This window comes from Mustela erminea, chromosome 8, assembly GCF_009829155.1.
Source record: "Mustela erminea isolate mMusErm1 chromosome 8, mMusErm1.Pri, whole genome shotgun sequence".
NCBI classification, from domain to species: domain Eukaryota; kingdom Metazoa; phylum Chordata; class Mammalia; order Carnivora; family Mustelidae; genus Mustela; species Mustela erminea.
Genome location: NC_045621.1, coordinates 54,293,295 through 54,309,540, shown reverse-complemented (window position 1 = coordinate 54,309,540; position 16,246 = coordinate 54,293,295). Strand labels below are relative to the sequence as shown.

Below are 16,246 nucleotides of genomic sequence, written 5' to 3'. Positions count from 1 at the left end.
ATTTTGAATTTATTTTTGTGTATGGTGTAAGAAAGCGGTCCAGTTTCATACTTTTGCATGTAGCTGCACAATATTTCCAATTAATGAAAAGACTGTTTTCCCTTCATCATATATTATTAACTCCTTTGTCATAGATTGATTATCCATTAAGTGTGGGTTTGTTTCTGGGCCCTCCATCCCTATTCATTGATCTATGTATCAATTTTTGTGCCAGTACCAAACTGTTTTGATTACTTTGGCTTTGCAGTATGTCTTGAAATCTGAGATTGTGACACCTTCAGTTTCATTGTTCTTTCTCAAGACTGTTTTGTCTTTTTGGGGTCTTTTGTGGTTTCATACAAATTTTAGGATTGTTGCTCTAGTTCTGTGAAAAATACTACTTCGATTTTGACAGGGATTACATTGACTCTGTAAATTTCTTTGGGTAGTATGGACATTTTAATAATATTAATCCTTCCAGACCATGGGCATGGTATATCTTTCCATTTGTTTGTATTGTCTTCAGTTTCTTTCATCAGTGTCTTATATTTCTCAGAGTACAGATCTTTTCACCTCCTTGGTTAAAGTTTTTCCTAGCTATTTTATATTTTTTGGCGCACTTATAAATGTGATTGTCTTCTTAATTTCTCTTTCTGCTACTTCATTATTAGTGTATAGAAATGCAATAGATTTCTGTACTTTAATTTTGTATCCTGCAAATTTACTAAGTTTATTTATTAGTTCTATTAGGTTTTTGGTCGTATTCTTTATGGTTTTCTATATATAGTATCACATCATCTACAAAAATTGACAGTTTTACTTTCTCCTTAATCAATTTGGATTCCTTCTATTTCTTTTTCTTGGCTGATTGCTGTGGCTAGAACTTCTAGTACTATGCTGAATAAAAGTGGTGAAAGTGGACATCCTTGTCTTCTTCCTGATCTTAGAGGAAAAGTTTTCATAATTTTAACCATTTTTAATTTTTTATGTCTTTCAATAAAGTGTTATACTTTTATGCAAACAGATACTATACATTTCTCACTAGATGTATTCTTTTCTACTCATGATTTTTGTTCATACTATAGTTTCTGCATAAAAACAATGAATGTTTTGATTGAGGTTGATGTATAGATTTGTAAAACCAATTTTATGCTGTTATTCAAATTATAGGATTCAAACTATTTCTAAACTATATAATTTCTAACAAATTATCTGTAGATTATTTGGGGTTTTCTGTGAAGATAATAACTGTTAAGGGTGACATAAAATTCTCTCTCTTCACTCCACTGGGTAGAGCTTACAAAACAGTGATGAATAGAAACTATAATTATAGGCATCCTTGTTTTGTTTTTATTTTAAAGGGAATTTCCACTTTTTCCCATCAGGAATGAGCTCTCTCTATGAATATACTTTTCAGATTTGAGATGTTCTCTTCCATACTAAATTTCCTGGTAGTTTTTATAGTGTTTGTGTATTGAATTTTATCAGACACTTTTTTGTGCATGTGTTATTCTTGCTTATTTATTTTAAAAATATCGTCAATATGGTGAATGACATTTAAAGATTTTCTAATGTAAAACCACCTTTGCATTTCTAGAACAATTCAAACTGATCATAATTTATACTTGTTTTTATATAATTATAGATTTGATTTGCTAATATTTTCCTTCGGATTTTTGAAGGTAACTTTATTTTATAGGTAGAATGGCCTGCAATTTTCTTTTCTCAAACTATCTTTCTTTAGTTTTGGATGTATCATGGTTACTGGACTCTTAACATGAGCTGGAGAGAATCTTCCCCTTTTTCTTCTCTGGTAGAATTCTTGTAACTATCTGAATCATCTGGGGTTAGGGTTCTTTTTTGGTGGGAATACTAAACTGTTTCAGTTTCTTTATTAATTATAAGCTATCTCAGGCTTTCTGTTTTGTTTGTTTTGTTTTATTTGGGCCAGTTTTATTGAATTAATATTTTTTTTAAATTTTTGGAATTTTCAAATTTATTTTATGTGTTGATAAAAAAAAATTCTATTCTTGTGTTTTTCTTTTTATGCCTTCTATCTCTCTCTTCTTTTCCCCCCTTGGTTAAGTCCAACTAGAGGATTTTCTATTTTTGAGTCTTTTCAAGAACTGGTATTTCAATTTGTGGCATTCTTTTGCCTGTTTCTGGCTACTTTTAAGATGTTCTTTTGTCTTACTGATCTAAAAAATACACTGAAATGTGATTAGCTCTAGATTCACTTCTAAATTTATACTGCTTAGAAATTACAGTACCTTTTCAATCCAAGGACTTATGAATTTCTTCAGTTTTGGAAAGCTATCAGCTTGATCTCTTTGAATATATATTCCTCACCATTCCTTGAATTATCTTCTGTAATTCTTGTTAGGCATATTTTTAGAGTCTTTTGATTTATTTTCTTTGTTTCCTAACCATTTTTTCATATTTTGTATGACCATCTTTTTTCTTATGTTCTTGTTGAGTTCTTCAGTAATGTCTTTATTCTGTATAGAATGAGTTGTTCCCATGAATTTTAAGAGTTAAATCATTTTTTAACTTCAGATCATTCTTTTTCATGTCTATCTGTTCTTGCTTTATTTCTTTTTTTCAGGTTTCTTGTTCTGATTGACATTAATCTCATTTCTTCCTCAAAGGATTAATATTTTTGTTTTAAAGTCTTCTTTGGACACTGTTCTGTTTTCTTTCTTTCTTTCTTTGTTTCTTTTTTTGAGGTAATCTATGTACTGACTATCAACTTTGTTGTCTTTCATACAATTTGGAATTCATATTGCTTATTTCCCATGCATCGTGGTCTTTGCCTTCTACTCCATATTGTACTTGGGTTGCCTCTACCCTGCATTTTCAAGGCTCCCAATCCAGAGCCAGATCTGGCAGCTAGCCTGCCTTTCTAGAGGATTCGTGTGCTGTTTGGCTCAAGTCATAGGCTGCATTTATGTACTCCTGCCTTTCCAGACACGAGCTCTACATGAGCTATGGCCACCAGCAGCAGTTTTTCTCACCCCACCTTCATGGTAGTAGAGCTTAGCCAAGGTTCAAACAGGAAACTTGTCTCTGTCCTGTGCCCTGATAAATAAGTGCATTTAAATTATAGATTGCTGCAGGATCCAAATTCTTAGCTACCTGCTTTTGTTTCTTCAGGTCTGGCAGATCTTTGGGTTCATCCTTGCCTATCTTCTTGCATTTCTTTTCCTTTTCTATTCTTGAAATTATGTGATTTCCAGTTTACCTCATGAACCAGAAATGTCTGGATCTGACGTGCAAGCAGGGTCAAGTTGGCTTCCCCTTCACACGATGACATTTAGTTTGTGTGTCCTGTGTAATTATGAATTCATCTTTTAAAGACTCCAGAGGTCACAAGCTCTTCTTTAGAAATGGGGGTCCATTCTGAGCTATGTTTTCAAGGATTCCCTTTCTTATAACCTATGAATCAGTTGTTTAACATGAAAACAGCACTTCCACTGTGCTAGCTAGAGGAGCTGTTTTTCAATTTAGCTCTGCTTTTCACTGAGTTTATAGCCCTACATCGCACCTTTATTTTCTAATCTGGAACTTTGTAGGACTGATAGGAAAATTAAACAGCATGTTATCCACGAAAGCAGTGTAAAAGTAATAAAGATGGAAATGTGTAGCTATATGTCTCATGTATATTGAAAACATTGGAAATATATCCAACTCAAAATATCCATCTGTGATAGTTGAGTTTTATTTCAGGAAGCCATTCTTTGATATATTCATTCGACCAATATTTACTGAGCAGTTGCTATATACCAGGCTCTGAGCTCTGAGCTAGGTATAATGAGGTGATAGGGCCTGGTATGGTTAGATCTCCCACATGCTTTAATTTTTCTTCTAATGGTGAAAGGTCTCATTTGTCCAAATAACAAATGTAATGTTAATAACAAGCAGAAACAGATTGTGAGGAAAATGGGGAAGTTGAGATAGAGACTAAAAACTCTTAGTCACTTTGGCACATCTGCTCTTTACACTGGTGTTTTCTTGGTTTAAGTGATGACGTACTTAGATGACTGGGCCAAGTCAACAGATTAGATATTTAAAAACCTTTATTTTCACAAAAAAATAGCTATCTGGCAAAGCCTGACTTTGTATTTCTGAATAGCTAGTGCAAAAATACAATTTTCTCCTCTCTCCATATTTAGTTTTGACTGTCAACCAATCTTTATGCTCCTCTCCTGGACTCTATTCTCTTGTAGGAGAAAGACCCCTTTAAGAGAGAAGGAAGGGGTTAGATCCTTGCTAGTTCTGTTTGTTCTCTGTGGTCCTTAACTCTAACCTTCACAGGACCACAGTTGGCACAGATAAAAGGAGCTGTGACTCAGAGAGCCCAGCAGTCTCATAGCCATACTGACTATGCTATAGTGAAGAAAGAACAAGCAATTAACTAAGCCAGGCATCCTATGGCTTTGATTTAGTGCTTGCAGATTATATAGGTAACCGTAAAGATTGATGCTAGACGTTACTGTGATCAAAGCTTGGAGAATCCTGCCCTGTGATTGTTCAGCCCCTGGAACTGAGGAACCAGCCATTCTTCCCTTAAGCATTTGATGACATTCTTAAAATTGTATGATTTGCTTTTCCTTCAGTCTTCCCTTTCCAAATGTACTTTTTCCCCCTTTTCCTTTTTAGCCTGCATCTACCTTTCCCAGACTGCTTTTTACAAAGGAGTACTTGTTTCCAATGGGCTATCTTTCCATGTGATGAAGTGTCCATAGGCAAAGCTGAGCTGTGCCTGCCTGCTGGGCTTGCTGTGGGGATCTGAGTTGGCAAGGAAGGGGCCGGGCAAAAGCCAAAAGGTGGGAGGGAGAATGAGCCTCTAGGTGTCCTTGACAGATGGCCTCTGCCTGGTTGCTTTGTCTCTCATCACCTCAGCCCCTTTGATGGGCTGGGCCAGGCCTTGTGAGCAGTCTGGACCGTGACAGCAGCCCCTTCATTGCCATCCTGGGCCACTGCTCGCATGTGCTGGGCAGCGGAGGAAGGAAGCAGTTAAGAAGTCACAATGCTTATCAGTGTTCTAAGTTTAGCCTACTAAGGAAGCCTTTCAGACAGGCTGGCTTCCCCTTTTTGCTGTGAAAAATACATAGGTGTGTAGCAATAAACAGAGCTTTAATGCAAAAGGCTTACAGTATGATGATATTTGCTGAACAATCTACTAAGCTCTAGTCACTGTTCTGAACATTTACATCTACTAACTCTCCAAATTCTCAGGACAGTCCCAGGGTTTCGGTTCTGTTATTGCCTTCATCTTATACCTGGAGGAGGGAGGGAAGCCTGGAGAGTAGATCCTTGCCTCGACAGTTAGTAAATGGACACAAATCCAAACAATCTGGTTCTCTAATATTTTTAAAAATATACAAATAAATAAATGTCATGGTTTCTCTTGTCTGTTGTTTCTATTGAAACAATGTTAGTATTTTAACTTGATGCTACTAGATTATTTCCTGAGAAAGTAGTATTCCCAGTATCTCCCTTTTATGTAGAAAATAATCTTCCAATGAATGGGAGGAGTTGTTAGTGTTAGAAAGAAAGGAAAAAAAATTATGATAAATCTCATCATCTAGAAGTAAATTGTTATCTTCAATGGGAATTCCCAGTTATTAACACTTTTTTTTTCTTTTTTATCAGCAAACCTTGAAGAAAAAATGGGTGGAGTTCAGATCTCTGCAGTTACAGGAACAGCGTCTGCTTCATGGTAAATGTAATTTCCTGTTCAGAAACCACACTAACATTCATCTTTTTGGTATTTCTGCCTCTAAGTTATTGCAAGATTATCATGATTATAGGAAAAAATTGTCTAGCATGGGTCAAGAATACTAGACTGTGTTTTTTGGCCTGACCTTTGGAGTGACCTGTTTTTGGAGGGTGAGTAGGTCAAGTCACATCCCCTCCTCCATATATATAACACATTTGCACACACTTGTATATATGCACATACGTGCAAGAGGTACCTGAGATTTTAAAAGAGCGGTAGGAATGATAGCCTGGTTTTCCTACTACTGCTGTAGATGAATTAAATTTCTGAGAATGTGTGTGGCTTGTGTAGTTCTCAGAAATTATTGAGGCTGGAATGGTAGCATGCTTCTTGGGTAGAGCTCCTATTATTTGTTCATATTATACAAGTTATGTGAATGCAGAGAAATGCTTCTTCTTGGCCTGTAAACCCATCAGAAATACCAGTGATCATTCTAACAGTAAAGGCATGGCTCTTGCCACTGTGTGAATTCTGAAGGGAAAGGTTGAATTCAGATGTTGTTGATTTGGGAGCACCTGGGTCAGTCAGTCGGTTGAGTGTTAGACTCCTGATCTCGGCTCTGGTCTTGATCTCAGGGTCGTGAGCTGGAGCCCTGCATCAGGCTCCCTACTGGGAATGGAGCCTGCTTAAAAAAATAAAATAAAATTTTGTTGATCTGACATTTGCTATGTGACTGGTGTTACCTGAGGAATGAACTTTTTTGTACAAATAATTCACTGAAACCACTAGCTATGTGGGTGTGAAATGTAGGTTCTACCTTCTCAAGATACCACTGAGCTAAAGTCTCTATTTATAACCTAGAATGTTTGTTTCAAGTAATAATTTATTTACAGGAAAAAAAGATACATTTAATTCATAATTAGGCACTAATGTATGGCTTAGAGGTTTGTGTAGAAATTTTGTTTTTTAAATGAAACTTCTATGTAAGTTACTTCTCTTTGGTATGTTTTTAAATTAATATGCTAAAAAATTCTTAGTAGATTTTTGGGGGGATCTGAAACTTCCTTGCAGGATAGAGGTATAAAATCCAGCCACTCCTGGATTTTTGTAGACTTGAGGGTGTTTGGGAAAACTTTGCCCCCACTTCTGGAACATTCTGGAGTGGAGATGGGGTTTGGCCTAAAATGTATAGGCAGTCCTGGGGTTCTATAGGAATAGCTTGTATAGAGAAGGTCTTTAGTTCAAGATTAAGGGGAATGACTCCTCATTAAAGCCATTGTTGTAAACATTTTTTTTTTTTTTTGAGAAATTGAAGGAGTTCTGTAGTTTACTTTTTCTAGAATAAATATACAGGGCTTGAGATTCTCAGTTGCTTTCTGATCAAAAGCAATTCATCAACTCATTACCCATTGAAGTAAGGTAGGTTTTATTAGTAAAAAAGAAAAGCATTCTGGCCAGTCAGTGCAGAGCTGGCTGTATTCAACCTTGCAGATTAAGTGGAAAATCAGTCTCTTTTTGTATTGCTAATCAAGGACAAAGGAGAGCAACAGTAGAGAAATAATCAGCACAAAGTATAACCATTTCTGAGTTTGCAATGTTCTATTACTCTTCCTGAAGTAGAGTCACCTTCTAACTATGTATGGGTGGTATAACAAATAATCCACTTCCTTTAAGTAACAAACCAGCCAGCTCAGATAGTGCCCAAGCAAGTGTGGGTAGGGACAGGATGTTGGTGGTGCGATTAAAATTTGAGTTTGGAGAGCCCAGATACAGGTTATGAAAGGTTGATTGGACAAAAAAAAAAATTCAGCTAAGCAGATAAAAGTCAACTTCTATAGATAAATTGTTACTTATTTGAAGACAGTGCTGTTTTCTGGGTACTGTACCATTCCAGAGCATTTCAGTATTAAAGTATTCTAGGAAGAAACATGGAATATTGAGACTGGAAGATATCCTCTCTATTGTAAACACCTTTGAGTTCTCTATAAATCAGCATACAGGTGCAGGTTTTATAACTGTGTTTCCCATATACTTCAAGTGATTTATGATAATTATATAATTATTTAAAAATTTCAGTAACTGAAAATCAGAAGAACTTAATGGAGGAAGTCTATAAGATGGCATTCCCTTAAGTATATTATATTTTTTATATTTTTCCCAGTACATTCTTTAGAATGCCATTTCTGTGAGGACTTTAGTGAAAGGTTGCAGGGTCACTTCCATTTAAGAAATGATACTTTTGGAGGTTGACAAGTCACACTGGCACACTATCAGAGGAGTTGACTGTTCTTATGTGAAGAATCTATTTACATTTATTTAATTCAGCATGACTGATTCTGTGACTGTGGAACCCTTTTACATGAAAGCTAGTCCATGAACAATGGTTTGGGAAACCTCACTCTAAGGTTTATCAAGTGGCCTCATAAAGAGTCACTTACTCATACAGGTGAAGCTCAGTGAAAAATATTTTTCACCTTTACTCTTTCTTGCACCCTTTCAAGAGAAATATTGGTGTATTTGCTGGTAGGGAGTGATGCTCCTATCCATTCCACAGAAGTCTTTTGTTTTCTGCATTCTAGGTGACACAGGTAACTGCCCAAGTTTTGAAAACACGGATATAGATGAGTCGGTTTTGTTTGGAATGCTGCCGGGGTCAGGCTCAACCCTCCTGGACCGGAATCGACTATCCAGTGAGAGCAGCTGTCTGAGCTCCATGACAATGGACAGCGAGGACGGCTACCAGACGTGTGTGTCTGAGGATTCAAGCAAAGGAGGCTTCAGTCGACAGACAAGCACAGATGATGAGTGCTTTGTCCCCAAGGATGGGGACGATTTCCTGAAGAGGCCTGTTTCCAGGAGGGACCGAAGTTTTAGTTCTGCCAGCAGTGGGTCCATGTCACCCTTGTGGGAGGGCAACTTCTCAAACATGTTTGGGACCCTGCCCCGGAAAAACAGAAGGGGAAGTGTCCGGAAACAACTCTTAAAATTCATCCCTGGCCTTCACCGTGCAGTGGAAGAGGAAGAGAGTCGCTTTTGATGGCTTGTCTTGACCTTTCATAGTAGCTTATTTCGTAAATATCTTTAGACTTGTTTAGACTAAATCCACTCAGCCTGGTGGAAAATTGCAGATGGATTGCAAAACTGAAACACCATACTAGGACGATGTGACCTTTATTTAAATTTTTGTACCATAAGTTTTGTTTCTTAAATCTTTTTTTTTTTTTTAACCAGAAAAGCTCAGGTTATAAACAGAAAGTAAGGGAATTGAGTAATAAATTGGAAAATATAACAAATTAATGGACATTCCTGCTCATTCTAATGTTGCCTGGGAAGGCAAGGGTAAATATTTATTTTCTAGATTATGTGGAAAATTGAGAACTTTTCAGAGTCAAGTGTAAATAAAAGAGTGAAGGAATATAATTATTTGGATTACCTTCCATATGTTCATTGTAGGTCATAAAACTTTGTTTAAGATCAGTAGCCTCCAGGGAGGCTTAACAATAGGTCATTTTGAATGTTTCTGTTTACATCTGTGAAGGATTATAAACCAGAGGATCATTAGCTTTTTTTCACATCCACAGCAACAATAAAGCAGGAGGTATAAGATACAAAAAGAGCAGGAAGTGTAAGATTCAATATGAGGGTTTGGGATCCATGGGAACATGTTGTCTAAGATGGGTGCTGAGCAGATTATGATAAGGGCTTTTAGAGAGACAGCCTAGACAAAATGGGTGAGAATGTCATTCTTACTCGATTTAATTTTTGTTTTGCCTAAACGTTAATGGGGAGTCTAGAATTCTCAAGATCCTGCATATAGCTTTGTATTTTTTTTTTTTTGAATAAATGTCTGTAGTTTGAAAAATTAGAGCCAGGAAATGGATTTCCCTCCTGTAGATTTTTTCACATTATTCCTCACCTTATATTATATATTCCAAACAGTTATTGCTTGGCACACTTTTGTCCATTGGTTATGTTGGTATCATAATACTTCAGGCCTTTCAATCACATTTTTATTCAGGACCCATTCAAGTCCATGATTTCTCTGTTCTGGTGATACAGCAGCTCGTGACTGCTCTACATTCTGGCCATATTCATGACTACTCTATATTCTATAGTAGATAATGCCAACAATGTAATAAATAGTCCTTATTGATTTAAAGCTGTGTGTGTGTGTGTGTGTGTGTGTGTGTGTGTGTGTGTGTGTTTGGGAGAAATAGAGACATTTGATAAGTGACTTTGAATGTAACCATACTTAAATAAATTGAGTAAAGAATGAGTCATTTTAAGAAAAAAATGGGAAAGTAAGGAAGCTTGTAGGGTAAGAAATGAATATTAAATAAAATATAAAAAGATTTCTAATTGGAACCTACTTTCTAGGGGCGCCTGAGTGGCTCAGTGAGGTAAGCCTCTGCCGTTGACTCAGGGTCCTGGGAACGAGCCCCGCATTGGGCTCTCTGCTCAGTGGGAAGCCTGCTTCCCCCTCTCTCTCTCTGCCTGCCTCTCTGCCTACTTGTGATGGATCTCTCTGTTAAATAAATAAATAAATAAAATCTTAAAAAAAAAAAAAGACCCTACTTTCTATTAATTATTTGAACTCTGAGTTATCCAGTGGGCTCAGCTAGGGAATCATTCATATGAAAAGCAGGGTGCATTGTTTTGCAGGAAAAATAACAATGCTGTCCACAATTTACTGAATACCTAGTAAGTTAAAGATGATTTCCATGTGATCCCTGAAACAACTCTGTTAGACAGGTGTTAGCCATACAGATAAGGAGGAGGAATTCAGAGAAGTTCCATGGCCAGTGGCAGGACTGAAATTGAAAGCCAGTTCTTCTGGGCTCTGGTTTAGTCTCAGTCTATCTAGATACTGTTTACTCTTTTACTGGTTCTGTGTGGTCATCTCCACAGGACTTCCTCCCAGCCCCTGCCCCTCATGGAATACTTAGAGCATACAATTGTAGATACTGCATGGATAAAGATGGTCTTTGGTAAATAAGAGAACAAATAGACTTTTAGAATGACTCTTTCTCTTGGCCTCCACAAGAAAGTTTTCAAATAAAGGCTCATTAATAACTTCATGGTTAACAATACATTTATGTATTGCAACAAAGTCTTGCAAGTCCAAGTCGTGGTTGGACTGATACTGCTTGTTTCCCACTGTAGACTAGAATTATCATGTTAAAGATCTGTTTCCATGAATGCAATATATCTTGTTAATCCCGTTTTGCCAAATCCAGGGGAAAGAAAGAATCTTGTTTATTTAGGGAAAGATGACTTTAAATACTTGCACAACACATCAGTGTTTTGAGAACTTGCACAAGTCATCTGGGAAAGCAGATTATGGGTTATTTGCTTTCCTCATGGTTTTAAGTGTTAAATATAGTGTAATTCTTCCTCCTTACAGTAAATATCAAACCCAAAAAGGTTCAGGGAAGGGACAGAGCAAAGAACTAGAACTAGAACTAAGAAGAACTAGAGTCAAGAGTTTGAGATGTTCTGGAAAAAAAAGAAAAGCAGTTTTTAACCAAAGTACAGGAAGGAAGGGTATGTCATGCTTTGTGTGTTCACAAGTTATAAGAAAACTAGCTATTTTTTAGTGGAAATGTGGGTAAATTTCTCACAGCATAGCTTTTCAGACTATCTGACCTCGGTGGGACTTTAGAAGATTTCATTTCTCTAATCTTCTGGTGCACAATGACTCACTTTGATGTAACTTACTGGGAAAAGAATTGAAAAGTGAAGTGTTTGGGTTTTGCTTACCTGAAATTGTTAAATATGTGGTATTGGTGGATTTCATTAATTGACAATTGGTCATGAAAATGCATTTTTGTAGATGGCATTGATAAACTAAATTCGAATCAAACATATTGAGAATTACTCTGTCCTGTGGCTAAAGGAACATCACCCCCATGTCAAACAGGTTGGTACTCTATTTTTTAAAATGATCTTTAATTTATCACTTTCCATCTTATAGTACTTTTATATCTTAGTTGCATGTAAACAGTGTTAAAAATCAAGTTTGAACTGAAGAAATCAAACGGGCACAGTTTGTGTGTGCTGATCATATAGTATAAGTATTTATGGATGTGTATAATCTAAGCATAGCAAGTAATACATAAAAACTGTATTGAACCCTTCAGATCACAAAATTATTGGTACTTTTCATACATTTCCTTACAGAAGTATGGGCAGTGAAAAATGTCAATACCTTCCTGAAATAAAGACTACTATTTTTCAGTGTCAGAACATTCTTCTCTCCCTTTCTCTCCCTTGCCCCATCTCTCTCTCAGTCTCTATCTCTTTACTCACCTACCTTAAATGAGATAATTGTTTTCAAGGCAGATTTTTTAAAAATCTAGGACAATGTCTTCATACTTACCTCTTTGAGGTTTTTAAAAGGCATGACCTATTTAATTGAGGGTTTGCACTTGTATTAACTTTCTGATGTTTAACAAATTGCTACATACTTAGAGGTTTAAAACACATTTATTACCTCAAAGTTTCTTTGTGGATCATGTGTCTGAGCAAATTTTAGCTCAGTCTGCTCAGGGTCTCCTAGAGGCTTGCCTGGGGAAATGATACACTAGGGAGCTCTCTCAGGTTGTCAGAATCATTTCCTTGTGCCATAGGATTCATGGCAGCTTGTTTAGTAAAAGCCAGCAGTGTAAAGAGAAACTGCAGACAAGATACTCTTTAAATAATGCAATGTAACCACAGGAGTGACATCTTCTCATCTTTGCCGTATAGCAGAATATATTTACATAAGTACCATCCTACCAACCATGACATGTTATGTTCGTTAAACACAAGTCATAGGATCTGACCACAGTCAAGGAGCAGGGATTATGCAAGACGTGAACATGAAGAGGTAGGGATCAAGGAGGTAACTTAGGATCTGTTCACAACATGATTCAAGGAGCTTACAAACTTGATAATATATTTAGTCTTTTCTAAACTCCTTTGAGCAAATATAAAGCAAATATAAAAATGTTATAATTTTTTATAGAAAAGTAGTAAGATCTCTGAAATTAAAGAACCTGGCCAAGATTGTATAACTAGCCAAAATGCTGAGTAGGAAACTAAACCCAGGTAGGTCTGTTTCTGATCTCCTGACTTTGTCCCTCAAGTGCATGAAATGATAGGAAATTTTAAAAGAATATTAAAGTGTGAGCTAGTTACTTGTCTTAAAATTCTTCTCAGGGAATTTGAGTGTATTTAAGTGAATCAGTGATTGGCATGATGAAATTTATCGCCTCTATATGGGTACATCTTTATGAGCACAGGACAGGAATTCTATGGAAAAACAAAATTCTCATAATCAAAACTACAAAGCACAAAAGGAAATAATCAACCATGAACAAAAATCAGGAGGTAATGCAAATACCAGAATTATCAGAACTAGAAAAAGTAAAGCTTTGAAAATAAAGTTTGAAAGAATATAGACATATATTTCCTGGGAATAGAGGACAAATAAAGAACATAAGCAAAGAACATATGCAATTCAATAAGGAACATATGTAAATATCATAATGGTGAGAAACTCGCTGTTTTTCCCCTGAGACTGAGTACAAACCCAGGATATCCTCTTACCGCTTTTATTTCCCATGGTGCTGAAAGTTTTAGCCAGTGTACTAACTCAAGGAAAGGAAACAAAAGGCATACAAAGTGAGAAGGAAGAAACTAAACATTTGTTTGCTGATGACACGATTGTCTATCTGGAAAATGATGAAGAATGAACAAACAAAAAATCCTGGAAGTAATAAGTGAGTATAGCAAGGTCACAGAATACAAGTTACTACACAGGCAATAAAGAACTGGTGTTTGAAAATAAACAAACAGTAACTTTCTAATAGTACTCCTAAATGAAATACTTAAATATAAACCTGACAAAATACATAGAGTATTTATGTGTGAAAAACTCAAAAACTCTGTCCAAGAAAATATAAATAGAGAGATATTCTGTGTTCATGGATTAGAAGACTTAATAGTGTTAAGATGTGACTTCTTCTTAACTTAATCTATAGATTTAATGAATCCCAATCAAGATTCTAGTAAACTGTTTCATAGGACTTGACAAACTGATTCTAAAGTTTATATGGAAAGGCAAAAGACTTAGAATAGCCAAAGTGAGGAAGAAGAAGGAAAGTGAGGAGGAGTAAGAAAAAGAGGAGGAGGAGAAAGTTGGAGGAATTACAATACTCAACTTCTAGACTTTCTATAAATCTGCAATAATTAAAACAGCATGGTATTGGCAAAAGAACAACATATAGATCAGCAGAACAGAATAGAGTGCCCAGAAATTGACCCATACATATATAACCACTGACCTTAGACAAAGGAGTAAAGGCAGTTAAATGGAGAAAGAATAGTTTTCAACAAATGGCTCTTGAATAATTGGACATCCATATGCAAGACCTTACACATTTCATACATTTCATAAATTATAGACCTATAAATAAAACATAAAAGTAAAAAACTTCTACAAGATAACATAAGGAAAATCAAAATCAGTTTGGTTATTGAATATTGGGTTTTGTGATGAATTTTCGGTACAATAAAAGGATGATTTATGAAAGAAAATGTTGATATATTGTACTTTATTAAAATAAAAAAACTTCTGCTTTGGGAAAGATACTGTAAGGAAAACCAAAAGAAAAGACATAGACTGAGAGAAAATGTTTGCAAAAAACATATTTGAAAAAGGACTTGTGTGCAAAATATAAAAAGAACTTTTAAAATTCAAAACTAAGAACACAAGCAATGTAATTAAAACATGTTCAAACATCTGAACAGACACATCTCCAAAGATAATACATAGATGACAAATAAATGCATTGAAAGAATACAGTATCATTTGTCATTTGGGATTTAAAAATTAAAACAACAATGAGATACCATTATATGGCTGTTAGAATGACTGAAATCCAAAAAACTAACAATGCCAATTCATTAGCAAGGACGTGGAGCAAAAGAAATGCTTTTGCATTGCTGGTAGGAATGCAAAATAGTATAGCTACTTTGGAAGAGAGTTTGGCATTTTTTCTTTCTTTCTTCCTTTTTTTTTTTTTTTTTACAAAGCTGAAGATCTGAAGATAGCTTTACCATATGGTTCAGCAATTGTGCTCCTAGGTATTAACCCAACTGATTGAAAACTTATGTTCACACAAAAACCCACACACAGATGTTTGTAGCAGCTTTATTCATAATCACCCAAAATTGGAAGCAACTGACATATCCTCCAATAGGTTAATGGATAAACTGTGGTATGTCCATATAATGGAATATGATCAGGTCTAAAAAAAATGATCTATCAAGACAGGAAAAGACATGATAAATCTTAAATGCATGTTGGTAAGTTAAAGAAACTATTTGGAAAGGTTTATTATTATATGATTCCATTTACATGACATTCTGGAAGAGGTCATACTTAATAGTAAATAAATCAGTGGTTTCCTGGGGTCTGGGGGTAAGATAGGGTAGGATGGAGAAAGTTGAATAGATGGAGCCCTGGTGAGTTTTATAGAGTTGCTTAAGTCTACTTAGTCTACTGAGATAAAATACTACACACTGAGCAGATTAAATAAGAGAAATTTATTTTCTCACAGTTCTGGAGAACTGTGAGAGAACCATGCAGGGGGCAGGTAGGAATGGCCATTTGAGGACAAAGCAGCCATCTGCAAGCCAGAAGAGAGATCTCCTCAGAAACCAAACACCATGGAACCTTAATCTTGTACTAGATCTGGAAGCAGCCTTCAGAACTGTTAGAAAACCACTGTTTAAGCCTGGATTGAAAGCAGAATGGGACAAGACACTCTGAATGTACAACTAATGTATGAAAAAACCTACTTAAGATAATAGAAGGACTTTGGAAATGATTTGAGTCTCTAACTTAAAGGCAAAGGAAACCATACATAAACTTTTTCATCCAGTTAAGAATATTGTTTCCCATGGAGGTGGCTGTTAACCATCGATACCACTGTGCATATATATTGGAATTGAACAACTGATAAATGACTGACTGATGATAGAAGCCAGGGTATTTTCTGTTGGAACAGTAGTTTACAGGTAAGTAAGGGAAGAGGCTAGGATGATCCATGCAGAATTGGGTTATTAGAGATAGGGACATCAATATGACTCAATATTAGCTTAATATAGATACAGATAGTTACATAGAAAAATATTTATAGATATGTTATATACAAGGGTTAATAAACATACTAATTTGCTGTCAGCAGAAAAGACATAAAAGGAATGAGCAAACTTACTATCAAGATCTTGGTTCCTTTTTTTTTTTTTTTTAATTGTGTTCAGTTAACTAGCACATAGTACATCTTGATTTCTAACACTGTTTCCAATAAAAGAAACCAAGATTCCTTGGGTAAATGATTGATTCTAGGACTGGGGCAGGAAATATACAAGAACCCGGATTATTTTACAGTGCCAGAATTTAAAGAAGTATTTAAGTATTTTTATTTTAAATATTAATATTTAAAGTATTTAAAATATAAAACAAAACCTCACAATAAGAGAGATATATCAAAGGGA

At 35.6% G+C, this 16,246-nt stretch overlaps 1 protein-coding gene across 4 annotated transcripts in view; it reads left to right on the top strand.

The window, feature by feature from the left end:
- CYTIP (cytohesin 1 interacting protein) overlaps positions 1-9,860 on the top strand; it is a 73,810-nt gene extending 63,950 nt beyond the window's left edge. For all 4 annotated transcript variants that reach the window (XM_032355635.1, XM_032355634.1, XM_032355632.1 and 1 more), the window contains 2 exons: positions 5,635-5,701; positions 8,281-9,860. In XM_032355635.1, coding sequence (XP_032211526.1) covers positions 5,635-5,701; positions 8,281-8,738 — 525 coding nt within the window. In that variant the 3' untranslated portion in view covers positions 8,739-9,860. The remainder of the gene's footprint in view (positions 1-5,634; positions 5,702-8,280) is intronic.
- Positions 9,861-16,246: the final 6,386 nt, after the last annotated feature.